The sequence below is a fragment of the Numenius arquata genome, chromosome 9 (genome assembly GCF_964106895.1).
Source record: "Numenius arquata chromosome 9, bNumArq3.hap1.1, whole genome shotgun sequence".
Lineage (NCBI taxonomy): Eukaryota > Metazoa > Chordata > Aves > Charadriiformes > Scolopacidae > Numenius > Numenius arquata.
Genome location: NC_133584.1, coordinates 14,916,779 through 14,930,730, shown reverse-complemented (window position 1 = coordinate 14,930,730; position 13,952 = coordinate 14,916,779). Strand labels below are relative to the sequence as shown.

Sequence of the window (13,952 nt, the reverse complement as noted above, 5' to 3'; positions counted from 1 at the left end):
GGTGCAACGTAGACAGAAAGCCCCTGCAGTAGCAGTAGTAGTCCAAAAGCAAAACATTCTGTGTCCCCTTCTGTTTTGCTTACCAGATTTCTGACTCATTCTGGAAAAAGTAATTTTCTTGAGATACAATGGAACAGAAATGTGAAGAAGTTCTGTTCTCAACTCGGAACGAGACAGAACAGCTGTGAGAGAACAGTTGAGAGTAGAACCTAAACCCCTCCGGCAGCCAGCAGTGCCTGCAGGTACCGCAGCACTGCTCCAGTTCTTATCAGCACCGCCGTGTGGCAAGTGATTAACTGAGGTGACACCCCGCACATGCCAACGCTGCAGTCACACACACAGGCTGGGAGGAAGCAGCGCACCCCAGTACTCCACAGGCCTAGTGCTTGGCTTCCTAAGAGGAGAGATAATTGGCTACAGCAGGGAACCAGCATGATGCTAACACAACCTACATGACATCACACCATTCATGATATATATTCTTCTGCTTTATTGATTTTAATATGCTTTTTAAACTGTGTAATTTTTTTAAATGTCAAACAAACTTCACAGTCTTGAGAAGTCTCCATCTCCACTGCTTAAAAAATGAACTAAAGGTTAGAGACAATCCCTTAAGGCTTGAGTTGAAACTCTCAAGAATTTCCTATTTCTCAGTCTGTTGATCAGAACACATACTAATGCATTCCTCTTACAGAATAAATTCATACCATTATCTCTGATATAATGCCCTCTTACGGAACACACAACCAGTGGCTAAACTAAAATTTGCAAGATAAATTCATACTGTTACAAATGTGTGCTATTACATAGCTAAAAAAATCAATACTAAGAAGGAAACTTAGTAAAGTAAAACTCATGTTTAAATTACAGAAGGTGCTTTCTTATAGTTAAAATCATCCAAAGCAAATAGTATTTAAAACTGCCTTTTCACATGTTTATCACAGTATTAGCAGCGATTTCCAGGCAACATTTTAAATTCAGGGAAAAGTCTACATTAGAAATCTAACAATGACAACAGTTCTTCTATGTACTCATATAAACTTCCCTGCAGTTACTCCTGTAACTCTTTTCTTCTTTACCGTTATCACCTCTTTAAATCCAAAAAATGTATTGAATAAAACAAATCCTGCGAGTAAAGAACTTGGCATTACGCAATAGCTGGCATAATCAAGATCTTAAAAGGAAGAGATAGAAAGACAAGAAATGACTGGGCTCAAACAACTCACAGCAGCAGTTGATAATCTCTGAAATTTAAAATTAGTTTTTGAAATGCGTCACTGGAGTTAGGAGAGGGTTTCTGCCCTCCTCTCTCTTCCTCCTCCCCCCTTCCTAAAACATGTCCTAAAAAATAGAAGTATAAATTAGCACAGCATATTCAAAGAGCTAAACAATTTTTCAGTATCAAATGCCAGAAGCATATTACACTATGTTACATGCTAAGAATAGCCTAAATGCACTGCCGTTAGAACCAGTTCAATGCCACGTGAGTTTCAGACAAATCCCAGTTTCTGAATTTGTAACACAACATGGGCCAAACACCACTGAGAGTTACAGTGCGCCCCGAGACACAAGAGCCGTGTTCCCTGTCAGGAACAGGTGCTTCTCAGAGTCTGGAAACACTTTGGGGGAAAGAACTGCCCTGGATACAGTTATCTTTGTTGATGTATTATGCTTATCTTTGGTTGGGCTAGTACTTCAAATTACCCAGTATTTTTTATTTGCATAACCATGTATTTACTAAGCTCATGGCTTAGTTATTCACACTTGTGATGGCATCAATTTGTTGTACATTTGTTTTTATCCTTATCTTCCATTATATGCCACAACTTTGGCTTTTATGAAAGAAATAAATACGTTTGCTGACAAAAATTGATTGACCTGCTTCTAATCAAATTCCCTAATTCTTCTAAATGAGTAACTACTCATCACAGGGAATGCAGAAGGAAGAAATGTAGAATTAAAGGCCTCAAATGTCTGAGCATGTTAAATCAGTTTCCCTGGATTCGAAAAGGAGTGGTCAGTGTGGTCAGCAGGGTGGGAAGGCGTTGCTACCTCCACAGCAGTTCACCACTGCCAATGGAACGGGTATTAACCCAGCAGGAAGTACTGCTGCTCCACGGACAGACTGCAATGTCTGATCGCTGAACTCCTTGTTAAAGTAATACAAAGTCTACAAATCACTACAACCCTCTCATGTTCCATGCAAAGCACCCTGGAGACCTTGGCTAGGGCAGGACATAAGCAACGAGTCAGAATGCCCACTTACTGACTGTGTTTGTGCCATCTGTTCCCACTGCTGCCTTTTTCCTGTGATAGCTGGGTGATTTGAATCTTTGGATAACATTAAAAAGGGGCAACGCTAGTAAATTAGGCACCTTTAATGTCTGAAAACGGATTGCTAGTCTTCGTGGTGCTGTGGCTTTTCACAGTAGCCTTTCACTCCTGACTAGTCCTCCACACCTCAGTGGGTTTTGTGCAGACACGCATTCTTTTGGGCATAAGCCAAGCAGTAACTACAGCAAGAAGCAGCGCTACCGTAGCCAGCAGCAGCTTCTTCCCTGCCTCTTTAGGCTACAAGACACCCTACTCAAGAAATACCTTACCCCAAAGTCCTTTCTTTAGCAAAAGCCCTCTTGCCACCTTGCAGGGGAGAAGGGGACCTGTAGCAAGCCCCAGAGAAGGACAGAAGAATGCAGCCCAGTCTCCGGGAGTCCTTTCCCTTTCCCTGGTAACAGAGGGAACTAAACAAGTACCACCATCCCACACCATCCCACAAAGCCAAGCAAATGAAGGGACAGCTAAAAATGGGTGCTATGTAGCAGATTCACAAGGGAAGCAGAATGCCAGTACTTTAAAAAACAGGTTTGATGTTGTATATGTTAAAAATCATGATGTCACAAAAACAGGAATATATAAACCCCATCATCACAAGCAGAATTTCAACAGACAAGGTTAGAGAAGTACATCACATCTAATTATTTATGCAGACTCTGCAAATGTGATTATATTCAAGTGATGGGGATGTATCTTAAATGAACAAATAAAAGTCATCAAGAATTTTCAGACTACTACATCACAGAACAAAAACTGAAGAGAACTGGAAAACAAAATTGCACCACAATGAGCAATCTTTAAATGTCTTTTTCCCTCCCTGAGGCTAGAACAGCTGCAATGGGTGGATAAGGTAGGAGGACAGTACAGCATCTTTCCAGAGGAAGAGGCTTCAATAAGCTCTTATGTTTTCAGTGCATTACTTCTGAATATGCTCATTAAGTTTTTTTAAAACCACTTCAAAATATTTTATGTTTTTTTCCCTCCTTCTGGCCATGAACATGTATAAGCAGCTCTTCTTAATGGAAGAACTGTCAGACTTACAAGAAAAATTTGGCAGGCTTTCACAGAGGTAAACTATCTTTTTCATAGCAGAAAAATGGAACAAACACTGGGATATTCCCAGAAACACACTTTCAGTTTGAAGGGATCTCAGGGCCTTTATCTGGTCCAACCCACACTCAAAGCAGAAGCTATTCAGTATTTTATTTATTGGGCAATTTCTAGTCCTGACTAGTCAATCCAACTGCAAGTTTCATGTGTTCCGATATTACTTGTTCAAGCATTAAAAAAACCAAGAGCAACCATAGTATTTATTCAAAAGGCTAATACCGTATATTTTGGCTTTACAAAAATAACAGTACTTAAAAGCTATTATATCTGCTTAATGCATCACTTAAAGTTGTATAATGACCCATTATAGAAACTACAGGATCCTGCTTCAATATTGACGTACATTTGCAACAAGAAAATGAAAATCCCCTTCTAAGATCTCCTCTACTTGTTGTTTACTCTAAATTCACAAGCAAAAAAAAAAGCAACAAGCGGACTTCCAGATGAAGTGCCAGTTTAACATCTTTGAAACAATTACCAACAGATATGAAATATCTTAATAATATTACAGTGTCTGAGAGAAATAAATTTTTCCTTTTTTTACAAGTTCTTGGAGTACTTGAGGTTATACAACATCAAGAAAGCAATTACTCTTTATTAAGGCTGAATTTAGCTAAGCAAAATGAATCTAATATCACATTTTTAAACAATGCTGACATCTCAGCATTGTCCAAAGACATACTCATCTACTAATGCCAGTAAGTTTAAACTTCTCTCAATTATCAGCCTTAAGAACTCATCCCCAAACCCCCAGACTTGAGATTTGGCTTGCCTCCTTTTACCCGACTTTCAACAATGATTACTAAAAACATCACTTAGAGCAGATTGACTGTCAAGTTGAAAAATGGCATGTTTTTCTTACAGACTGCAATATGAAATATATATTCTGTATATAAGGAAGGTATTCCTCACCTTATTTATGGATTATTAGCAGCCAAAACCCCCCAGAAAATGGTTACAGGCTAGAATTTGTTGTGCTACATATAATTAAGACTTTAAATTATGTAATCCTTTAAATACAATTCCTTAACCAGGAAGTGCATGGTCTTTATTTGAACTGTCATCTTACTACAGTTATGAAATTGGTATTTCTTAACTACATTATTCCCCTCCAAGGCTAGGCAGTAGAATGCAAACTACATTTTTCAGTATTTCATTAAAATAACTCATATTTAAACTTGTTGAAGGCTCACCACTTGTAAAATAACTTTTAAAAAAATCAGATCTCATTAAAGTGCTTCCATTTTCATGCTTTAATGCTAAAAATCATACAGAGCTCTGGAAAATACAATAATGGAAGCAGAGAGAAAACACCATTTATAAATCAGGGATTATATGAAAGCATGCATATATAAACAGATCGCTATTTCTGACTAGCAAGTAACCAGAAAACATGCAGATACAATAATTTCAACAAGTGGCATATTACCTGGGTGGAGCTGGCAGCAACAGAAATGCAGTCAATGAAACCATGCCTCCGAGTGAAAAATGCAACTATCTGCTGCCAACGGGAAGGCTCGTTCCGTAACTCATCTGTCGAGCCTTTCTTTGCCCACTGCTTGTGCTTTGGGCCTACAGAACTGTGGCTTGAGCTAGTGTTGCCTCGATTGGCGCGAGAATAGAGGAGTGTGTTATTTCCGAAAATGTAATTCATCTCTGCAGCTCTGCAGGTGGTTGCCAGGCAGTCTTACTTCCCTACCAGCTGCTGAGTGGTGAATGAGCAGGAAAAAAAAAAAAAAAATGCAGATAGAATTACAGCAGCATCATTTACAAACCAGGAAAACAAAATTCTTGATAGCTGATGCTATTTTTCTTCCAAGCTTTTCCACCCCCTACATTCCTTCTCTACCTGTGATTACAACGATGAGAATAATCTTGAGCAATCAAAAAAAAAAAAAGGCAAGCAAATATTTTTCTTGTTTTTCCCTTTTCAGAAGCCACAGGATTGAAAGCTTGTTTTCTCTTCCTAGCTGACAACAGATATTTAAGAGAAACTGGGTAGCAGGTACAGTACAATGTTATAAATTCACAGCTATGAGGATGGTGGTGCATGATAACAGCTACTGGGTGGAGAAAGCATGGATCAAAAATAACCAAGTTTCAATCACTGCCTATAGTAAGATCCAATAGCATCTTTTCATTTCCTTGGTTGCATAAATTATAAACCTGAACCGAATAAAACAGGGAGCATGCAGTATAATTGCACTTGTTCTGATTCTGTCTTTGTGAAAATGTTTCACAGAACAAAAAGACCTTAACAACACATTCAGAAAAAAAATATTCAAGAAAGAAGCGTTTGCTGATTTCTTCTTCTTCCCCTCCCCCCCTTACTGCATAGAACTATAGAGGGAAGATATCATTGTGCCACAAGTCATTTTGTGTTGCGTATCAATTGATGTCTAGAGGGGTTGTTTTGCTGTGGGTTTGTTTTTTTTTTCAGTCAGCAAGAAGATTAGAGATAGCAAAATTAAACACTAAAAGCCAACACTCCCTTGTTCTTATTCCATGTTACAATCATAACACCCATTTCCAAAATTCTGTGACTATTGTAAGCATAATATGAAAACAATAAATGTATATATTTGTGACCCAATATTATTTCTCGGAGTACAAGAATTGGCAAAAAATGAAAAGTTCTTACTATGCATTAATGAATTTTCAGTAGCATTACTTTGATTTTCAATGCAAATCACAACAGTATTACTGCTATAGATGTACATGGTCTCTGCTCTCTTCACAGTAAAAAAGAATTCACACAGTAACGATGTAAAAGATTATATGGAATTCAAGTTACCTTACAGGATTCACCATTCTTTTTTTTTTTTTACAGTCAACTATTTTTTTAAAAAATCCTCCAGCTTGCATCAAAGAGATTACTTAGGAAACCAGGTAAGTGTCAAGGCTTTCAGTACAAGTTTGCCTCTGGAAATCCAATACCAAGTTAGCAAAATTGTTTGTGGTATATATCTGTACAAAATGCTCTAATACTCATAATCATAACATCAGGGCAAACATTTTTAAAAAGGAGAAAACTCTCCATATGATGAACAACGGCAGAAAAAATTCTTACAACACTGCCACAACTTACAACACCACAACTCTACAAACCCACCAGTGGGGATAACCAAGTTCCTCTATATTGCACCAAAGAAATTATATGATCTTCTTCTTAACAAATTCTTACTGACAGCTATCCTATTCCATGTAACAAATTTTTCCTGACAGCTTATGTTACAAGCAGAAATAATAAGTACATTAATTTAAAGCTGTGGTAATAAATCAATGCACCATTTACTTCTATTCACTAGTGGAGCTCAATAACGTATCACGTACAAATACTTGGAGTACATCTTTCAGACAGGCTTTATTAATATTCATAAAATACAATGGCTTATCAGTGTAAGTCATATGAAACTCCGTCTGCCTTGTGCAGTGTCTTCAAAGCTATGTTCATAAGACAGATAATGGAGGTAAAGAAATGCCTGAGACATAGTAGATGCAATGGTCCTTTGAAATGGACAAGCTGTTTATAATGAGAATTCTTTTCATGGGAAGATTGCAGCCCTACCTGAGCTCTGTATTTTCCAGACTCAAAGAAAATATCTAGTCGAAAAAATGCCTATAAATTTCTTACTGGAGACGTTTCTTAATCCTTGGCTATGATTGAAGATGTTTGCAACAAACCACAAATTACACGCTTTGAATTCTGAGTCTTTATAAAAAGACTCAAAGTGAAAGTATTTTTTATGTTTTTCTTCATTTGTCCATGAACATAGACTCCAAACTGGGAGTCACATGGGAAAGTATTGTTTAAAGTTCTGAAAGGAAACACCACAATACACGGAGAACAAATGTACCAAGTACCTATTTTTTTTGCTGTTGTATCAGTCTGTCTGAAGATGAGACAGGTTTGCTCTTTTTTAAGACAGTTTCTTTCAAGGATGATTCCTACCCAGCCAACAATCAACTCTGGCATCACTGACAAAGAGACTTTAGAAATCAGCACTTCAGGAAAGGCTCGTATGAACAACAACAAAAAAAAAATTCTGAAAGTGAAGCTATGATGACTTCATTTCGATGGAGACAAATCCAGAAAAGTACTTCAGGAAGAGGTTATGCAATCCCGCGAGTGATAAAAGACAGCAATCTGTGTCACCTACACTCCATATGGATCTTACTGATACCGAGCAAGATTTGCTGATGCCTAAGGAAGATACAAGTTGCAGTTTTTTGTAGAAGGCGTCTGTACTGTGGTGATGAGACAAATCCTGATTTTTCCAAGTTCCAAAGCAACCTGAGGATAAAGGCATGGTATAAAGCTAGAGATGGTGCAACATCAGAGTAATGCAAAGGAGTCCAGACTAGAAGAATGGCCGCTTGTACAGTTGAAAAAACGGTGTGTGGGGAGTAAAGACAAGGGCTTGTTTTGGTCAAAGAGCATTTCAACAGAGGGTCAAACACCTGCAGTAGGTATCAGAGAAAGTGCTATTTGGACAGAAAAAGAAGTATCCAGACAAAGGAGACAACGTAAGAATCATTAACGCAGAGACAGTAGATTAAATTGCACCCGTGAATGACTGCCTCCGGGGTCAGGAGGTAGAACCGGGAGGCTCACCAGGGAATTTCAGGAAGTCCTAAAGGGAGTCAAGAGGTTCCATCATCCCTTTTTCCTATTCTGGATATTGAACTGATGGGGACAAAATGTAAAAAAACCAACACAAACAAAAGAAAAAAGACCCACCACCCCCCGCAAAACAACGCACAAAAACATACACACTCCCCCAAAAACCTCCAAACCACCACACCAAACCCAAACACCACAGCAAACCAAAAAAATCCCGTTTACTGAGGCAAGAATTGAGACTGCAGATTAGAAGGAAAAAAAAAAAAAAAACAAACACCAAAACAAAACACACCCACCCTAAAAAAGAAAAAAGACAAACCAAACCAGCACACGATTAACATTTCTATGTCAGTACCCATACCTTTATACAGCTTAATAAATTTACTGCAAGACGCATCTCCATTTGTAGTGGATGCAAAGTAACATTATTTGTTCCATGGCCAATTAACAAGATATAGTAATCACAGTGGTTACTGAATTTAAAAATTAACATCAAATACTTGGAACATAGTTCCTCTGACTTTGTACCTGAGCCAATTCTTATTATCAGCCTGCTAGGACAAGTTAAAACATGACATAATGCCATATTTTCATCTCAAAGATAAAGTTTTCCTGGGCATACCTTTACAAGCAGCATGCGTACCTTGAAATTAAAGATGCACAGCAACAACAACTGTTTGCATATGCAAACAGCAGTCATATCTCAATTACCCTTTTAAAACAATAACAACAAAACCCCTGGAGCATTTGAAAAGTGTCTTTAGCCTATCTCAGCTTTCAGTTGAGAGACAGGACTGAAAGAATAGCCCTTGATCAAGTTTGACTTATATAGTCAATAAAAAGTAGGTATTTTACCACTGAAAGTACCTTAGAAGTAAACACCCCAGCACAATTATTCTATAATGATACAATTTAGTATAAATATTGACTATAAAAGATTATTACATTGTTACTCACACTACACCTCAGACAACCTACCAATCTGTGCAGATTAAACTGGCTGGTCTTCCGTACCCTGTTCATGAATCTCCTGCCCAGCTTTTTGGCACGCCAGACCGATAAAAACATCCTGTGTTTAATGCAAGTTTCTTCAGCTTTTCTTCAGTCATCAAAAATGAACCCAACTGCACTGGGAGCTCAAGGGAAATCTCAGGCAAAAAGAGTATAACCAGTTATTAAGACTACTTGATGTTGATTACTCTATCTCAGGTTGTTCTAATGTTTGGATTAATCCACAGTCCATCTGTTACAGTTTTTCTTTCTTGTTGACAAGAATTTGTTGAGCAGATCCATACTGAGAAAGGGGCAGATTTGGTCAACTGCTTCTTATGATAAGAAACAAACTGACATCTTTGCACATATTTGTGTAATTTTCAATTACAGGAAGTTTAATAGTAGTAAACTATCAAGAACACGGGCAAAGTATTTTATAAAGACTGTAGAGCACCTCCTCTCCAGAGTGATGACCAAATTATGATGCTTGTCTAAAAATGAGTATTTCTGAGGGTATGTTCAAATCTTTCTTTATAGTCTTCACTATTCTAGATACGTTCCTAACTCCAGCAATACTGTCACAGAATCCTAGAATGCTTTGGGTTGGAATAAAGATCATCTACTTCCAACTCCCTGTCTTCCCGCTGAAGATGTCACAAAGCTTTAGAAAGGTCTTAATTTAGAAAGAGGTAACAGATTGCAACTTTCTCACAATCATAATCAATCTTGCAAACTACATGTCAACCGATCTTTTATTTCTAAATTGAAACAGCATCTTCCATCTTCAGGGTAATCTTGCCCACCTGCTCAGAGAAGCAGGATTCAGGAAATAAAATAAGCAAGAAAATGTACTAGGGCAAATAGGAAGTCACAATTACTTTGACTGTTGAGTAGCCTTGAACATGCCCTTCATAGTTCCTCAAATCATAAAGACCATCAGTTCTGAGAGCAGAAAAACTCTTCTAATGAACAGAGAGCTCTATTCTAAAGGAAGCTCCGCAAGCTCTAAAAGACTTCTGGGCAAACAGTTGGGGGAACAGGGAGATTGGAGGAAAGACAAACCAGGAGATAAAGAGAAGGGAACCTATTAAGCTTATCAGCACAAGATTGGGGTTCACAGGGAAAGGAGGTTGTCCTGCATTAAAGAAAGCATATGCACATATGCAACATTTATATAGGCAGTTCTTTCCCATACAGATTAATGGGAAGGAGTTAAATAAAGGTGCTTGCTTCCAGCAGAAGAAAAAGGGCAGAAAAAACAAGCAATGTATGCTGTAATACCTTTACCAGAAGCCAAAAGACTATCAGGAGCTGACTGTAGATCGCTGTGTTTAGGGGCTGTAAAACAACTATCACCTACTAATTTGTATTTCTGAACGTACATTTATATTTTTGAAATAACCACTCCCTAGCAATTTTCACAGTTTTAGTGACTCACCCTTACTGACTGTAGTTTTATTGATATCTCCTGACTCAGCTCTTTCCCAAACTGAGGAGTCAAACTGATTCATTTTTATTGAACTGTACTGTAGCTGCCCTCTGCCTCTGACCACTCTTACTCCTCTTCTGTGAATCATTTCTAGACTGATAGGCCTTCACCAAGATAAGGAACAGTGCAGATTTCTAGAGTGATAAAATAATGCAATTTTATTCCCATTTGCTTCTCCAGATATTCCTTGTATTCCATGTGTCTTTTTGACTGTAACCTGAGTACTGAGATGATTATTCCATTAATCTGTTATAACCCTGAGCTCTCAGTCCTCTGAGATGACGCAATGAGAACACAAGTCCTTACGAGAGCCTTCTGGTAACATCCATCCATCACGATTACTGATCTTTTTTCTTACCCTTTACCTTCCTTTTGTTGTTGTTTTTTTTGAAAGCAATTAAATCCCAAGATTTTTTTCCCTTATTCCATGACAGCTTAAATTTCTCTGTAAGCTTTTTTTGAGGAATTCTATTTTGTGCCTCTAAGAAAACCTAGAAACCTACATCAACAAGATGATCTCTACGCACATGTTCTAGGAGATTTTTATGGAAGAACTCCTTACAACGCTTTCATTGCTTTCACATTTGTAATTTCTCCACATACTCATTGATTCTGCTTTTTAGAATAGTTTCACCATTTTTGCCAGTACAGAAATGAGAGCGAGTTCTCATTTCTCCTCTCCCTTTTGTATGCTAATTTTAAGAACGAGTACCACCTTGCCATATTTCATTCCTGCCAGTTTAAGCAGACTGTTATACAGCATCACAGCATTAATAGATAAGCAGTTTCATATCAGTTAATTTAAAACCATTAAGCTTAAATGCCATTAAGGCCTGGAAACACTTTTCCAAAGATGTCTAAATGTGAAACGCACAGGCATACGCTAGGTGGGGGACATTTATTTCACAGAGTAAAACTACAGTGTGCATGTAGTCAACCAGACTGCTCTACCAGGATTACAAAGCCCGTCATATAGAAGGTTTGGGTACCACTGATATACACTATTAGAAACTTTTTTGAAATGATGCGTACACTACACTAAGTAAAAGGTATCTGGCACAAAAACAGGGGCTGCTACTTCTATTCAAGAGGAAAGGTAAGGCTAGAGAGCATACTTCTTACCAACAACGCCCAACTAACCTACTGCCTGTCTCAGTAGCTAAAAGCGTAAGCACAGAGTAATCCTTTCCTCCCCACTACACCATCCCAAGCTCCAACAGGTCAGAGACTCACAGAGCCAAAGAAGGTAAGCTCTGTTCTACTGCTTTTACTCTAATAAAAGACTACTTTCACTCTGATGCAAACTGAGCCTGAGTAAGTTTAATTTCTCCCAGATCTGACACTGCCAAGTAAAGACAGATAGAGCAGAGGAGCACTGACATGGCGCAAAGCTACTGGTTCAAAGGTACTCAACACATTATGAGATTAGTTTCCAACCCAGCACCAGATGCTTCATTTTGGCAAAGAGATTCTTGTAGTTAAAATCTGGGGGTAAAACTTTCATCTTTTTTTAATGCAGAACAGTATTTCACCGTAGTTTGAAATACTTCAGTGTTCAAAGATAGGAAAACTAATTCATTTGCATTAATGTCATAATACTATGAACTCATAGTTTTCTTCACTGAAATAAGTTTATATAACCACAAAGGACTCCACCACTGTGCTTATAATGCTCAAGCAGCATTAATCTGCATGTCTAAAATTTTTTTTAAAAAAAAAATTGTTACAGGGAAGTAGGGATTTTTACTGCATTATCTGAAGCTGAAGTACTCTAACAGAATATAACAGCACTCAGTCAGGACGACGGGCCTTTGCATGAGATCAAACAGGCAGCCAGTAATGAAAAAGGCCAACCACTGCGCTGCCCGACCTGCTCAGTATTGTCTTCTCTCAGCACTTGAACAGAGGTGATCATTTCTGTGAACACGTGAGAGCAGTAAAGTAGCCAACTGTGTTGCATGAAATATGTGCAAGAGTCCATAATTACGTAACCATAAATTAAAGATTAACATACTTCCCCTTCGCCCCCTTCCTCCCCCCCACACCTATTTTCACAATTCCTGGATTGTGAAAATCCTGGATTCTGCTACTTCATTAGAATAGCTGTGCGCAGTCATCAAAGATGACAAATATTCAGCCAGTAGAATACCTTTAGTTCCTTATGGTTGTGCTATTTAGTCAGTAATTAAAATTTTACTGTATAGCACCAGTAAGAAATTTGAAATACCTTAATAGACTAATAAAGCTAGTGCAATATTCCAACTAAAACATTGAAGTTCAGTTGTAATGTCTGCTATGCGTGTAAGGAACAAAACAAGTGCAAGTGTTTTTTTCACACCCTTTGAAGATTGCTGTAATGGTGAAAATCCCCAGAGACAGACCAGCAAAAAAGATTTGGTTAAAGAAAAGAGAACTGAAGAGACTTTTCTTAATCAGTAAATCCAGCTTCCTGTTACTGCAGCCAGCCACATCATAATTTCACTTCGAAACTTATCAAATACTGGGAAAACTCTCTGAGAACAGCCTTGTGCAAATTTTGAATGGGAATTGTGGATATAATGGAATTGCAGTGAATATTGTAATGCTAAGAATTTATTACAGAGCACAATGAAGATTAACATTTACCACACTAGTCATGGTATATCTTTCCACTACAAGGTATATTTAGTAGTTTACAAACTATTGAGTCTCCTTTGGAGGTTCTGTATTATCACTGAAATAATAGCCCCAAATACCAATATATAATACACAAACATAATATAGAAATACATAAAAGCCCAAATCAAGGTCTACACTTAAATATTGAATTGCCACATCATAAACATAGAGACACAAATAAAATATTTTACTTTTCATGCACAGGTTGCTTTAAATAAAGAATACTACAATTTAAGACAGAATTTTGTCTTATCACATCATGACCCATTATTTTAAAACCTGGCAATAATCTATTACTCAAAGCTTTTTTTCCTTCAGAGAAAACTCCAACTTCTGTTCACTGTTTAAAGAACTTATTTGCTATCATATCACATCTATGACAGATTTCATTTGGTTGGAGCTATTTAATAAAAACTAATGTTGAATTAAAAAATCAGCAATCTGAATGTAAGATTGAGAAGCTAAATTCAGTTTTACAGTTGAAATAAACCCTTTTATAGCATCACCATCTAGTGGCCAATCTCGGTAGCAATGTACTGTTTCAATTTCAAAGTCAATTCAACTTGATCACATTTTATTTCATAACAAGTCAAGGAACCTCTCATTCTAATTGGAAGTTTCTATGAAGAATTTGGAAACCTTCGGCCAAGGAAATTCTGGTGCTAGATGCCTATATACCTGAAAATATTGTTTAAAGTGCTTAGGACAGAATATTTTTAAGTATTTCAAGTTTGACCACTTTCA

At 37.5% G+C, this 13,952-nt stretch overlaps 1 protein-coding gene across 18 annotated transcripts in view; it reads right to left on the bottom strand.

The window, feature by feature from the left end:
* The window catches only part of DLG1 (discs large MAGUK scaffold protein 1), a 157,707-nt gene that overhangs the window by 83,849 nt on the left and 59,906 nt on the right, over positions 1-13,952 (bottom strand). For 4 of the 18 annotated variants that reach the window (XM_074153293.1, XM_074153294.1, XM_074153295.1 and 1 more), the window contains exon 1: positions 4,874-5,098. The exons of the other annotated variants lie outside the window; for them this stretch is intronic. In XM_074153293.1, the coding sequence (XP_074009394.1) occupies positions 4,874-5,098 (225 nt within the window). Of the gene's footprint in view, positions 1-4,873; positions 5,099-13,952 lie in introns of those variants that run through there. 18 annotated transcript variants of the gene reach the window in all.